The 15,510-nt window shown below is 44.5% G+C and overlaps 2 protein-coding genes across 2 annotated transcripts in view; one reads left to right on the forward strand and one right to left on the reverse strand.

The window, feature by feature from the left end:
- Positions 1–7,176, forward strand: part of vat1 (vesicle amine transport 1) — a 37,439-nt gene extending 30,263 nt beyond the window's left edge. Inside the window, exon 6 of the mRNA XM_037791540.1 lies at positions 1,986–7,176. Coding sequence (XP_037647468.1) covers positions 1,986–2,258 — 273 coding nt within the window. The 3' untranslated portion in view covers positions 2,259–7,176. The remainder of the gene's footprint in view (positions 1–1,985) is intronic.
- Positions 7,177–7,772: 596 nt separating this feature from the next.
- si:busm1-163l24.3 lies at positions 7,773–14,769 on the reverse strand. The gene is made up of 6 exons (XM_037791532.1): positions 14,676–14,769; positions 12,882–13,065; positions 12,458–12,561; positions 9,675–12,368; positions 8,559–8,767; positions 7,773–8,056 (listed from the first exon to the last, which is right to left on the reverse strand). The coding sequence occupies exons 2-6, from the start codon at positions 13,063–13,065 to the stop codon at positions 7,963–7,965; spliced, it is 3,285 nt and encodes a 1,094-aa protein (XP_037647460.1). The 5' UTR covers positions 14,676–14,769; the 3' UTR covers positions 7,773–7,962.
- Between the last annotated feature and the right edge of the window lie 741 nt (positions 14,770–15,510).

Here is a 15,510-nt window from a genome sequence, read left to right on the forward strand (position 1 = left end):
ACAGACAGTGGCCAGAGCTCGGTGGTCAAGAGGAGGGTGGGGCTGGTCTGGCTCGGATTCTCCTCTCGTCGTTGTGATTGACAGTCAGTTAGTCGATCCATCATTGGACGGCGGTTTGGCTGACTAGCTGTCAACACAAGAGTGTAGATGATTGGTTGACTCCATTAAATTCAGCTTTTATACCACAAACAAAACATGTGACTAAAAAAAAATGTACGAGTTTAAAAAACAGATTTTCCATGATAAACATCCACTTCTAACCTCGGTTAGTTACCTCAGTTTTAACCTGATAAATGCTGTGTCCGGGGGATTAACCTGTGATTTAAAGGATAGGTTCGCATTTTTCCAAGTCTGTCTCAAAACAGCACTCAAGTGCCCATTTGAACATTGCAAAATGGTCGCTGTAATTGTTCCTCTTGTCCATTCGGGCTTCGAAGAAATCCCTTCTTAAAGCAATTCCATTGTAAGGGGGACAAAGTCCTCATTCCGTACAAAAATGCATTCTAACAAGTGATGTTTCGCGATTGCTAATGCTCTTCAGATGTCACTTAAAGGTACAGTGTAGGATTTGGCGACATCTTGGTTTGTGGACTGCCGTTTTGAAGCCTTGAGCTCAGCATTTTGGCCGTCGCCATCTTGGTTTTTGCAACCAGAAGTGACACGAGAGGGTGGAGCTAAGTACGAAAGGCTGAATAAGACATTTTTAGGTGACCAAAATGTTACAATTAACTTTCGTGAACTGAAAACACACTATGAGAGGGTTAAAGTTGTAAGACGAAAACAACTCCCAGAACGGACAACGCTGTGGTAGCGACCTGTCAATCACAGGATAGCCACGCCCTAAAGCATACCCTGCTTTATGGTCTATTTGACTCTAAATGGGACCATAATTTACTAAATGAACATCATGCTGTATTGAAGAAGACTTGAAACTAGCGATTGAGACCATAAACTCATGTTTACAATGTTTACTGAGGTAATAAATCAAGTGAGAAGTAGGCTCATTTTCTTCACGAGTCGCCCCCTGCTGGCTATTAGAAAGAATGCAAGTTTAAAGCACTTCCGCATTGGCTTCACTTTTCAGACCCGGAGGTTGCCAACTGGAATCACACTGGGAAAGAAGCTCTTTACGACCACTATGAACAGGAGGAACATGTACAACCACTAAAAACTGTTGCTGGAGGGCAGACTTGAAAAAATTAGAATTTAACCTTTAATAATGAGACGTAGTTCTTACTGATCTGATAGCTGCAGTTATTGATTGATTCATCTGCAGTGGCTCACAACTTCATTTTACAAACATTATGACATAAGAATTCACATTAGAGCCATTATTAAACTCTAGCATCTATGACAAGACCAGCACTGAACCAAGATCTCAGATCCAACATTTACACTCCATCACCCAGGAAATCTGCCTCACGCCGCCTCCTTTCTGTCCTTGATGAAGAACACATTTTAATGTAGAGATGATATAATTAAAATAAATGTGTTGTTCGGTGGCATTGAGATATTAGATAAAATGATTACTTTCTCCGTCACGTCTGTATTTCTTGCCTGCTTATAATCATAAACATTTCATTATATTTATACATTCTAATATTGAAAGGATCTGTTTGCAGTGCATGTTATCCCCCTCATTTATTTTGTTATCCTTCTGTTATCCTGTTTTGTTCTTTGCTTTTTTGCTGCTGCAACAATTTCATTTCCCTTCAAAGATTATTAAAGTCTCATCTAAACAAATTTCTCATATACAGCATATTAAAGTGATATTTGAGGCTGTAGGATTTGTTTCTAGTGTGAATGTGAGGAGGCTCGTATTGCTGTGGGAATGTGTCGGTGGAGGAGAATCTGGCTACTAGTGCGTACGCTCAATACATTTTCTCAATGACAGGTGTATTTAAAATCCTCCTCGCCCTCCTCTCACCCTGCACTCTTTAATGTCGCCTTATGTAACCGTCTCTCTCCTCCCATCCCTCCTCCAGGTGGGCGACGCCATGAGAAAGATGCAGGAGAGGAACAACATCGGCAAAGTGATCCTCAACACGGAGCCGATGCCCGAGGAGGAGAAGAAGGAGGAGCCCAAGAAGGAGGACAAGAAAGAGGACAAGAAGAAGGACGACAAGAAGAAGGATGACAAGAAGAAGGACGATGGCAAGAAGGAGGAGAAGAAGGATGACAAGAAGAAAGAGGAGCCCAAGAAGGAGGAGAAGAAGGAGGAGGAGAAGAAGGAAGAGCCCGCTAAGGAGGAGAAGTGAGAGGGAGGGATGGATAGTCAAGCAGACCGGCAGGGAGTTTGTGTCCTGGGAGCAGGGGGTGGGGGGAAGGATGGAGATGGGGATGGAGATGGGGATGGATGGGGTGGGAGGGCGGGGGTGGAGTGTACGCAAGAGTCAGAAGGGTAGATTACAAAATTATCACACCACTGTCGATCGTTCATCTCTTTCGCCTCCCCTCCGCCTCACCACAATGGCGGTGATTACTCAGGCCTGGCTCCACCCACCCCACCCCCTCCTCCCGTCCCGTTTTCTTGCCTTCATCTAAAAAAAAAATTTAAAAAAATTCCAATCACTTGTAACACCTTGTAAGCTCCAAACTTATCTCTCTGCCTCACAAGATCGTGAAAGCAGTCGCAACACTCGAGAGATTTTTTCCTCCTATCGGGAGTGACGGAGACAAGAGGTGGATTGTGGGTATGGTCCAGGCCTGGGGCAAATTACTGTTTCCTTGACAACCGTAATCCCTGCTCGCACTCCGGCCCCACCCTCGACCCCCCGTTGCCCCTCCGCACCTCAACTCCCACTGTGCTAAATTGTTCTGCTCTGACTTCCACCTGCCACCTCCTCTTCCCCCCCTCACTGTGCTGAGTCCCCCCCCACCCACACCACCACCACCTCCCACACCACCCACCCTACCCCCACCCCAACCCATCAACGGGCCGGACCCACAGACAGGCACAAAGACAGGCAGATAAACGGAGAACCACACCCACCCACGCGTTGCTCTCTTAGTGTCCAACGCTTAGTTATGTCACTGCGGATGAGTCAGAGATGCCTGTGATTGGCTGATGCACCCCGGCTCCCTCTGGAGATATTTGCATCATGGTTCTGATCAAGATGTTTGATTGCTCAGGCCTAACATGCTTATCATTTTAGCTTCGATATATCAGCAGAGAATGGAGCTCCATAATTCATGCGTTCCCACCAATTTCCAGTAATAGTGACTGCACTTTTGCACTCGCCTGAATATGAATTTCCCTCATAATGAGCCTCTCTGTGCAGCGTTGAATAGGGAGGCAGAAAATCATCGCTCAGCTTCCCTCTCCTTAGTTACAGATTTTTCTAGCTGACCAACTGTTGGCAAGAAGTGCGCAGTGCCAATTAAGAGAGAATTTCTGTTCAAACACACATACACACTCTGAGTGTGATGAAAGAGGCACTGTCGCTGCTGAGACAGCGTCTGAAATAAGAAATATCAGCTTCTTTTTCTCTCCTCGGGATCAGGCTTTCTCCCTCCCCGAATCCTCCTCGAGGCATTCCATGGCATTCTGCTCCTTTCACAGCGACCGCTCGCCTGTCGATCACCCTGACCTGAGAGAGGAGATTTCAATTCAAGCTGGCGTCCATACTTCGCCTCCCCTGCTTGTCTCTACTCTCCCTCCTCTTTCCATTTCCCTCTCTATGGTCGGCATAGCAACAGGCGTCAGGCTCGTCAGAGAAGGCACTGTGGTCTGTTTCTCTGCCTCCCTAACTCTGTATTTGCCAGTCGGTGCTGTCAAATCTAGTAGTGCTCCAACAGGTGTAAAATGTATTAAGGGTTTATCAAGTATTGCACTAAACCAAACAGTTTGTTCAAACCAGTGAAATTGAAATCAAGTATTGACAATGTGTGCAATCGGTTGTGTGCTTGCAAAAGCAGTGCACCGCTCCCCCTAATGGCCGGTAGGCATTTAGTCTCACTTAAAAGTAAATCCTTAGCGTTTCATCATAAATCCCACTGGGTGGACTCTAAATCTTTCATGTAGGAGGATATCAACTTTAAACCTTTAGACATTTATCTACCTGTCTGGCTTTCTGTCTGTCTGTGAGCCCGACCTCGGTGTCGAGACTCAGATGGTGACTAGTGACTTTGTAAAAAACACAAATGTTTGAAAAAAAAAAAAAGGAAAAAAGTTGTTGTGTTAGCATGAGTGGCCTCCCTCATGTGCTGTGTGTGGTGTGCCATTGTGTGTGAAGATGTGTGTGTCCTCAGGTCGTTTGTCAGGTTTTAAAAGCACCCTACCTATCCCTGCCACGACCCCTCCTCACACTACTCTGCTACAGTATTATGTAGCTCCGAACCCTCCCTCTTCTTACCCTCCTCCTGTCTGATAAGAGGCCTGTGTTATGAGGACAGTTGGTATTAGTATTTTGCACTCTGCTCGCTGATCTTAATGCACTTACAGGCATGGCGGTCGCACTCCGAGTCCCACGCAGGCTTTGATTCTGCTCCAGGTTTGCAGCCTGTTTCCCGTCAACCACTCCCAGTGTATCTGCTGAAGCTCACTGAAAGCACAGGTGGCACACACACACACACACACATACACACACACACACACACATGATCATGTAAAGGTCCCCCTCATTTTCAGCTCGCCAGTCCCTTCCCAGGCCAGCTTCTCCTGGGTGGCAGCTAAAATCAAAGCATTCATCCATCCCTGACGGTGGGGAGTAAAACGTGGAGCAGGACGGAGCGGACTGGGCTGGTGTGCGACCGCCATGCCGGTGTGGGGAGTGACTGTGTCATGTCAGCCTCTGGTTAGTGTTCTGTTCTAATCTGCTGGGCTCCCTTTGTGAACCTGTGGACGGTGCCATGTGAGAAACAAACGCTTCAGTAAAAAAAAAAAAAGGATGTTTTACTTAATATGTTATTTTAATTTACCTTTATATTTCCGTTTGTTTGTCTGTTTTGTTATCCAAGGGTTTAAAGTTCAAAGCTCATACTCTTATTATTATGTGGGGACCTTGCCAACCTGCACTCCTTTTTAAATGTGATCTTTCTGTTGGTTTGAACCATGTGTGCCAAATTGTATGTATATTCCTCTTGTCAATGCTTTGAATATTAACATTGCATAAAAAAAAAATATGAAGAAAATTCTGTTCTTGGATGCATTTCAACCTTGAAGAAAAAGTGAGAATACAAAAGAGTCATCGCGGTGCTGACAGAATTGTTGCTGCAGTTTACAAAAAAAGGTTTTAACACAATTTGTAGTTTTTGGATTGGTTGCAGTCTTGCTCCGGCGTAGGCCTGCATTGTGCCTCTCTCCTTGCACACAGCTTACCTCAATCCGAGGCCTCCGTATTTATATCCTTTTCACTGTGTTTTACCAGCTCTCTCGCATCATGTTTGACCACAACTGGTTGAAGTGTTTACAACCATACTATTAGTATCACCGTGAAAAGGGCCTTTAAGGTTCAAAACTCCACCAAAAGACATATAGATTCACAGAAATTTCCTCCCAATCCAAAGCTCCATGGTATTCCTCTCTATGGATTCCTTTCAGTTTCTTTCCAAATGGCTTGTGTAGCAAGTGAGGGAGCAGATGTTTTCACACAGCTGTGCAGGGATGCCAATACTGTAACACAGCTGCACAAAACCCCAGCTTATTGGCTGATCTTAGCTCAGCTCCGGCCTGCCCCAGACGCAACATTTCCGCTCTACAGCTGATCTCAGTTCACTCAAGGATTATTAGACGTCCCTCTTTTCCTGTGCTGCATCTTTGGAGCCTCTCTTGGCCGGGACAACAGTCACAGTCCAAAATTCCTCCCTATATCGCTCCCCCTTTTCTCTCCATACACAATCATAGCGAATAAAACATTAATTTGACATCTGGAATTTGAAATTGCATGCATTCATCGGCATGTGGAAAAGCGATTATGATCTCTTTCTTTCAACGTTTTCCCCCTCGGTTCTTTTTGAGCTAAGATGCCTTTGAGATGAACTCAATCAGTTGGGCGGCTGCCTGAGAGCACTTCCACCACGGCGAAGCTGCAGCGTAATGTCATCTTGAAATGGTTTCCCAGTCATTCCAGACACTTATGCAAGAGTGCTTAGCAACTCGGAGATGCAAGGGAGAAAAACAGTGTTTCAAAGTCAAAAACAAACAAAGTGGTAACTTTCTGAATATTTGCAGTTTTAGATTTGATATTACTAATTAACACTCGTAGTTTTAGGTTTGAAAAAAATGCACTAAGACAATGAGTTCTGATAGCTTCTGTCTGTCGTGGCGTGTACAGCTGAAGTCCCTCACAGGCGCCCACCGTTCAGCTTTGAGGTTTCTGTTTTATATGGTTTCTCAGGTCATTCCAAACAGCAGGTTTCTTCACGTAGAAACCACTCCATTTTGCATTCACTAACACACACATCGTTTTGTTTCACTGCACAAACTGTCACGCCATCCATGTTCGATGTAAGCTTTAGTATTCCCAGTCAAAAGGTGATTCTCTATCAGTGACTCACTGAGAACCCAACAACCACATCTGCCTGCAGCTATTGTTTCCTTAGCGGCCATTTTTCACATCACAGCAACATTGCAGAGATGCTACGGGAGTCCAACCTGGCTGGGCGTGTCGTGTACAGTACTAGGATGCATGTTTAGTCGACCAGAAAATAAGGCATGTGTTGATGTACAGCTCACCGTCTCTTTCCACGATAGTTTAGTAGTCGTGTAGTGGCGTGGTGTGAGGGAGGAAATGCCCTTCCAGTCGTATCAAGTTGCCAACTGAAGCCAATCCACTGCCCCCGTCCTCGCCTTCAGCATGGCCAGCTGGTTCATCCATGATACACCTTGACCTATCTCTGGGAATGTTTCACATCTATCCCACCACACACACCTCCTGTCACCACCGGTAATTTTCTACAAGGCATACCCAACAGGTTGATTTCTACGCTAGTTCTCCTCTACTCTGTCCTTCCTTGTGTTGTTGGGTTTGGTTTTCCCTGGTTGCAAACACTCTTTCTCGTCTCAACTTTGTTTTTTAAACCCTTTGAATTGATGCTGCTTCTGTGCTTGACTCTGGGTTTACTGCGTGGTGCCATGTTGTCCACATGGCCTCTAGAGCTTGTAACGCTTCAGTGTGTAATGTTACCATATGCCTTACATGTTTTCCAGGACTAATAAAAAAAAGCATAACAAAACGTCGGGAGATGTGATTTTTTTTATTTGTGCCCATTCTAAAGAAAATGACGAGAAGCAAACAGATTTTTACAAATATAATTTTTACCCACCAATATTCTACAAATATCTTCCTGAACTAGATGATCCTTAAAACTACACAGGACGGTACAAAATTGATATCTCTATACAGTACCATGCACACTATACAGAATAGTATGCATTTGTTTTTACAAAATAAGGCTGAAACGGTAAGAAAATGAACAGGAATGCATTGTGAAATAACTAAGACAATAGTGGTTGGTCACATTTGTCATTTACACTCAGTTTGAAAAATTATAACTCCAATCACATATCTTGTAAAAAGCAACAGTGAGGCTGGATATAACATTTAAAACTCCAAAATAGTGGGCGGCTGGTTAGCTCAGTCGGTAGAGCGAGCGCCCATGTAAATGCCAAGGCTCAGTCCTAGCAGCGGTGGACCAGGGTTCGAATCCGGCCTGTGGTCCTTTCTGCATGTCATCTCTCTCTCTCCCCCTTTCCAACACTCTATCCACTGTCCTATCAATAAAATGCTTAAAAATCACCCCAAAAAATAACTTTAAAAAAAACCCTCCAAAATAGCTGCAATGAAAGCTATAACTCTATTATCTGAAAAGGAATTCATTCTTTATATATACAACATGAACTTACTCAAACATAGCGATAAAAGCTGGTACTAATCCCCATACAAATATAGTGCAAATGGCCCTAACCACAACATTTTCTTAAATTATAAAACTGCTTTAGAAGTCCTCCTCAGATTGCTTTTATTCTTTATGTTTGGCCGGTGACTCCTCGATCCCCTTGGAGGTCAAGACCTCAGACAAGCGAACCAAGTAAGCGGAGTCTGGGTACCCGTTCCTGAGAGAGACAAAAACAAGACTGTTCAGCTCAGATACATGGACGAGTGTGACCTTTAAAGATATCATGCTCATTTCCAGGTTCATACTTGTATTTTGGGTTCCTACTAGAACATGTTTACATTCTGTAATGTTAAAAAACAACTTATTTTTCTCATACTGTCTGAATATACCTGTATTCACCCTCTGTCTGAAACACATTTTAGCACCTGTCTCTTTAAGACCCCCTCCTGAAAAAGCCCAGTGTGCTAGTGAGAAAAAGATGCACCTTTGCAAAGGTAGTTCTCAAGCTGTCAGTGGTATATTCTAATGAGCCTGTATGTCACACTGAATGGCTTGTTAAGTCACATGTTTTCTGATCTAGACAGCCCATAAGAAACTGACTGGGTTGTCTTATTTCACAGTTTGTGGGTTGGTAGTCACTCCAGATACCAAAATGTGTGAGCACAAGCACTGAAAAGGTGTCCCCTTTAACTCTACAGCTCTGTTATAGACTCACTCACCCTGATTTGCCTCCTTGAAGGGTGGTCTTGTGTGGGATGCAGTCCCAGATGACCTTGGCCTCTGTGTCTTTGCCGGTCACTGTGAAGGTGAGTCCCTGCTTGAATGCTTTCTCCAGCCTGGGCACCAGCTTCCTCGACTTCTCGTTGTCGGGAAGATAGGCTTCAAACTGCCCGCCTTGAAATGGTTCTCCTGGAGAGGGGTGATCCTCCTGGTAAGACAGAACGCAAAGACCACAGTCGTAAACAAAGGAGATATTAACATGCATAAGCTAAAAGCTCTATGTGATACCTTAGCTCACACGATTCACAAGAAACTCGTACAGAACGGTAACTTCCTGTGCACTATGTCAGTGTATTTTCCAGAACTTCTCTGTATTATAGGCATTATATAGAATAATACAGTTTTCTGAGAAGTGATATTGGATAAAACATTAGAAAAGCAGATTGAAGTTTCACTGAAACTGGTGTACAAGAACAATATCATCTGTTGTCTCTTTTAAAGCTGCAGTCATTAACTTTGAGCAAATATGATAAAACGGTCACTATATCCTGACTGTAGTGTGTGACGGAGACAGATAATATGTGAAAAAAATCATGTTCCTCTATGCTCCTAATGGCATTTGCAAGATTTCAGCGCGCCCGAACGTAAACAACCAATCAGAGCCGAGCAGTCTCTACAGCAGCTGTCAATCGGTGCTCGCTAGACTCGCAAACGGTCAGACTAGGCAGCGCTGATCAAAAATGAATCAATATTCTGTTACTGTAATGCCTATTTCTCGCCTCAAATGCTTTCAGAAACATCTCGTAGTGTACTGTTTAGCTGTAAAATGAGAACGTTTGTGACCCGGTAGCCATGTTGAAAACAGTCGAGCCAAAACCAAGCACCGCCACCAGCCGGACCATTGGTTGTTCTTCAAATGCCATTAGGAGCACGGGAGGAAACAGAGGAACAGATTACCTGTCTCATGCACTACTGTCAGGATATAGTGGACATTTTCTAGAAATAACTTTTTATCATATTTGCTCAAAGTTACAGACTGCAGCTTTAATAGGCCCTCCAGTACACATCAGATACAACAGTTATGAGTGAGAATGTGTTTAAAATGAGCCCCTCACCCCTTGGATGCCATCCGGGATGCAGTAAGTGATCTTGATCCCTGAGAATTTTGTGTAACCCGGGACGCTGATGGGTAGTTTAGAGGAGCTCATTTTGCCCTGGATGCCCCACGTCGTCGTGTCCGTCTCGTGACAAACTCTGCAGTGGACGTGTACAGTGTCCAGGCACTTTGAGCACATGGTGACCCCACACTTTGCTTGCATCATCTCACTCTCCCCACACACACATACTAAGCTTCCCAGAGCTGATCTGGATTCCTCTGGGGTGTCCTGGATCTCTGTTTGGTTTTGGGTTGAATGTACAGTTCTCTCTTTCTTATGAAGGGTCATGTCTGTTGACCCAATATCATTCACATGTCTCGCGCTATCATGTCCTGTTTTAGAGTGGCCGACAAATGTCTCCGTCTTCTGTCCATCCATCTCCACTGTACTTACTATTTTCACTTTCTCTTTAATGACAGGATCTTTCCTCACTGACGGACTACTGGATCCATTCACAAGCTCTGTCTCACGGAAGTCACTTCTCTGGTTTGTTCTCCTTTCCTGACTATCAGCGCCATCGGCTTTGCTTGTTTGGCTCTCTAGCATCACTTGAGGATTATTGTAAAAGTGCAGACTTGTACTTTGGTGCTCATTCATTTGTAAAGATGTGGATGGATTCCAATTGGAGGTAGAGGGGCCAGAGAGGTCCTCTTGATCAGGTGTTTGGGCCGATTCTCCACAAAACACCTCCTGCAGTGAAGCACGAACCTGAGAACATAACGCTTTTGGACCGAAGAGATACAAATGCTTGTTTATAATCTGCATGGAGACCTTCTTGAAGCGGCTTCGCACTTCAGCACAACAAGCCTGTAAGGTTTCATCTGCTGTGTCGGTGATACCCATCTCTGACAGGCGCAGCTTCTTCACAGAGAAGTCAACGCCAACCGAGTCAACCAGGTTCCGTAAAGCTAGCCCACATGAACTCACTTTGGTTGAGTTCGCCCCTCTTAAGATGACTGTCAGATCACTGCTATCCTCTGAGCGGCTCTCTTTCATCTGGACATCAGAAGTCAGGTCGTCCACTCGGAGCCTATAGGCTTCTTTTATGTGCTTCCACATCACACTGGAAACTGTAATCTCTGCTCTATAGACCTCCTGCTTGTCCCTCCCTGTTTGGTTGCTGAAGCTGGAGGACTTGCCCCTGGCTCGGACTGTGCCGGAGTCGTCTTGACTCTTCTGACTCGTAACTTGTGCCTTCTGCCGAGGCGTTCCTGAGAAACTACTGGCTCGCTTCAAGGTGGATCCAGACCCAACAGGTGGGAGCGGAGCACTTCCTGAAAAACTGGACTGAGCTGTGCTAAGAGGGGATGTTAAACTCTTGGGTCGAGTATCAACTAAATGGGAGCTCGAGGAGGTTTTATTCTGCATGGAAGCATCTCCACTCTTAAACAAGATGTCCCCTCCGGTGTTTTGGGCTCTGGAGAGACTTTCACCAGCAATCCCTGCTGTTTCTGACAGTACGTCATGCCCCAACATCGGCCCGATGCGTGTTTGTCTGCTGGGAGATGAGAGCCCTCGTAAGTTGAAGTCCGTTGGTCGACTGCCTAACGCAGCCAGCCCTGAATCCTTAAACCGAGCAGCTAGCTTATACTTTCTGGCTCCATCAGCTCTCTTTTCATCCTCCTCGGACCTCAGCAGCTCATCTATCCTGTCATCTGGAGAATCCACAGTGGAGGTCAAAGTGAGGGGGAGTCTCTGCTCATCAGCACGAGGTGGTGAACCTGAATCATATGAAGGATATCTAAGAAGACTGGCTACATCTTCTTTCTTACCCCTCACGTCGCTGGGGTCCAGGAGAAGAAACTGCTTGGCTTCAGACACCTCACTTCTGTTCCCAATAATGTAAATATTTTGCTCATCTTCATTCAGAATAAGCTTGGGAAATCTGACCCTCAAGCTCTCCATCACCCTGTGCTGCCCCCCCCTGAGGGACAGGATACTCTTAGGGAACTGGTCTCGACGGATCTTGGTCTCGTTCTCCTGGTAAAAACTACCTATCGCCTTTCTTGCCAACTTCAGGCGCTCCTGATCTCGACCACCCTCCCCCGTTCCCGAAGCAACCTGCAAAAACAGAATAGTCAACCCCTGATTTGTCAAATCCACCACATCGACGCCATACTGACTGATGATATGCTGGTATTCCTTCTGGCAGTGTTTCTGCAGATACTGGAACATGTCTGCATCCACGACTACTGAGAAGTCCTCCTCAGGCGTAGTAGGACGCTGCAGAGCTGCACCGTCCGTCTGGCCAGTATCTTCCCAGCCGTAACCACCAGGTGTCAGGTCTCTATGCGAGCTGGAGTTGTGCTCATCAGAAGGCCTGTCGATGTGAACTTTCTCTCGTTGCTCTCTGTGCTTATTAGGCTTCCTGCTCTGATCCTCTGACTCCTGAGACTTCTGTGCTATCTGAGCGGACATGGAGCCACTGGTGGCAGGTTGATCTGAGTCTTTGTTTTCTGCTGATTGTGGTTGGCCAAACAGTTGTGCCAAAGCAGCCTGGACTTTGGAGTAGGCGCCACGCAATGTGCACAATTCCACACTAGCATCGTAGTTTATCTGGACATCAGGGTGGCTCGTACGAAGGCTCGTCAGTGCCATTATTCCCCCGGGAAGCTGGCTGTGGTCCACAATTGCTGATAAACTTAAGATGACCTGTGATGACGGAAGAAGAGAGACAACAAACACTCATGGATTTTACTGTATATTCAGTATTTGTTGACTTATTTTCTGCTCAAGTATACCTTGTCTGGGTCCAGGCTTTCACGGTGCTCAGTTACAACGACTTTATACTTCTTCCCGTCCACCTCCAGAAGGTGCCGACTGTGTTGAATAACTCTCTGTGCCACTGTGAGAGAGGGGTCACCAGACGGAAATCAATCTCAGTCTGTGAAGCATCCTGAATGTGTAATTCACTGATGACAACCGACATACGTTACTAATACATTGCAAATTACTGCAACTGCATTTTGAAGTCTTTATAGAGTGAAAGTTAATGAAGCATTTGCTGTTGTATTGTGAGACCAGAGTGGTAATGTAGGTCATATAATATAGTTAATAATAGTCACACCAACATGTCTCTGTAATGGAATCACTTAAGTATTCAGAAGAATCCCCCTCCCATTCACTTCATATGCACAGACATGCACACAGCCCGACCCCACTGACCTCCGCTGTCCTCGAAGGTGACGAGGGCAGAGACGGGCGTTGCCTTGACAATTGTGACAGAGTTTATCTCCCCTCCTCCATTCCTGGCTCTCAGGAAGTGGATGAGTAGCTTGTCTTTCAGCTTGTCGTCCTCAATGTCTGTGGGCAGACCGCTCACCCTCACAGTCCGGCCCGGCTCTGCCATCTGCTGGGAGAAACACAATCACTGCTGGGAAATAAAAAACTAAGAGTGAACACAAGACGGCAACACAGAAATGTCATGATTCTGCAGAAACAGCGAGACATCGACAGGATGATGACAAAAAGAGAAAAACCTCTTCATGAAGAGGTTAATGTGAAAGTATCAGCCAACCATTCACAGACCCCACCCTTGAAAATAAGAAGGGGAGACATGTTTGATAATATAACTCCCTCTATTGGGGGTTACTAGGACACTACACCAACATTACTAAAAAAACATCCATTTCAGGTGCTAATGAGACTTTTGTTGAAATTCTGAGCAAATAGTTATAATTATAATAATCTTTATTCATATAGCACCTTTAGAAACACAGTTACAAAGTACTTTACAATAAAAACAGTACACATTTAAAACACAAGGATAACGAAAGGTACTAAAAGCCCATAACTAAACACATGAACACCCAAAGGGTAAAACAACTAAAATGTCATAAAACATAAATAAAATCACAGAAAAGCAATTCTAAAAAAGTGAGTTTTTAAAAGTGATTTAAAAGACACGACAGAGTTTTTGCAGTCCTGATCTCCTCAGGCAGGTCAAATGTCAATCTCAAGTTTAGGGATGCACCGATACCGATACTGGATCGGATATCGGGCTGATACTGATTCAAATAGCTGGATCGGATATCGGTGACAATGGGGCTGGTCTATTAAATTCAATGTTTATATACTCGTTATACTGTATATATATATACATTATATACTGTGATTTATTATCCTCATGGCTCTGTTTACAGGCTTTAAAAACTCTAGCCCATGACGGGAGACTTTGGCCAATCACAGGTCATGTCAAAGAGAGAGAGCGTTCCTATTGAGCGTTCCTATTGGCTGTGCTCCGGCTGGTGGGCGGTACTTTGTATTTCCTCAGCAGATCTCAACATGGCTGCCGGGTATCAAACTTTCTCATTTTACAGCTAAACAGTAAACTACAAGGTGATTCTGAACACATTTGAGGTGAGAAATAGGCGTTACGGTAACAGAATATTGATTCATGTTTGATCAGCGCTGCCTAGTTTAACCATTTGATCAGAGTTTGTGAGTGATTGACAGCTGCTCAGAGACGGCAGACTCCAGATCAGATCTGATTGGTTGTTTTCCTCCGGTCTGTGAAATCTTGCAGATGCCATTAGGAGCACCGGAGCACACAGAGGCATGTTTTTTTCAGATTTTAAATCATATTTGCTCTATTTCTACTCACTGCAGCTATAACAACATGTTGCTTTTCACACACAAACACACCCACAATACATATTGTAAAGTTACTATCTTATATTATGTTGCATTATAAACTATTTTGTACTGATTTGCAGCCATCCTGCAACATATGCGCAACATGTTTGGTGTTTATTGCTACAGGATGTCAGAATATACATGTAGAAGCGAGCAGGAAAAGCCACATTGCGCAGAGCTGAGTGTCAAGGAAGTAGAACGAAATCACACATATCTACCTATCGCACTATCGACGAATCTAGTGTTTACACCCGACGCTGTTACTATATCTGTCACAAAAACATCTGGGAGAGCCTATCTGGCAGATTTGTGTCGATTACTGACCTTACTAATGATTCACGGCGTCGTTCAGAGAGCGTCACTCTTTACAAACCACAGTGGAGGAAAAGTGAAACTACTAACTGATGTGTGATGTGTTGTATCCGCGCTAGGGGGCGATCAAGTGCGTCTCATTGTGTCTAACAAGAATACATCACAGTACAGTGGCCTCAGATTTATGTTTTGACCCTCTGACCCCTAAACTGGATTAAATAACGAGACTGATATAAAGTAGATAAAACTTGCTCCACCTCAATCAGCAATAAACATAAAATGCTACTCACACATTGTTGCATCAGTATTGACAGTGTAATAATATCATTCATAATAATATATCAGTCGTACTTTTACTTTTGATACTTTAAGTACCTTTACTTAAAGCTTTAAAGCTGCTGTAGTGTATGATTTTAAAAAAAGTTATTTCTATAAAACGGGCACTATATCCTGACAGTGGTGCATGACAGGAAATCTGACAAAAATCATATGCCTCTGTGTCCTCCGGTGCTCCTAACAGCATCTGCAAGATTTCACAGACCGGAGGAAAACAACCAATCAGAGGTGAGCTGCAGCCTTGCCGTCTCTGACCAGCTGTCAATCACTCGAGAACTCTGATCAAACGGTCAAACTAGGCAGCGCTGATCAAATATGAATCAATATTCTGTTACTGTAATGCCTATTTCGCTCATAAAATGATTTCAGAAACATCTTGTAGTGTACTGTTTAGCTGTAAAATTAGAAAGTTTGTGACCAATTGAGATCAGTTGAGGAAATACCAAGCACGGCCCACCAGCCGGTGCAAACTTTCTCATTTCACAGTTAAACAGTACACTGCAAGATGTTT

Source organism: Sebastes umbrosus, chromosome 14, assembly GCF_015220745.1.
Source record: "Sebastes umbrosus isolate fSebUmb1 chromosome 14, fSebUmb1.pri, whole genome shotgun sequence".
NCBI lineage: Eukaryota > Metazoa > Chordata > Actinopteri > Perciformes > Sebastidae > Sebastes > Sebastes umbrosus.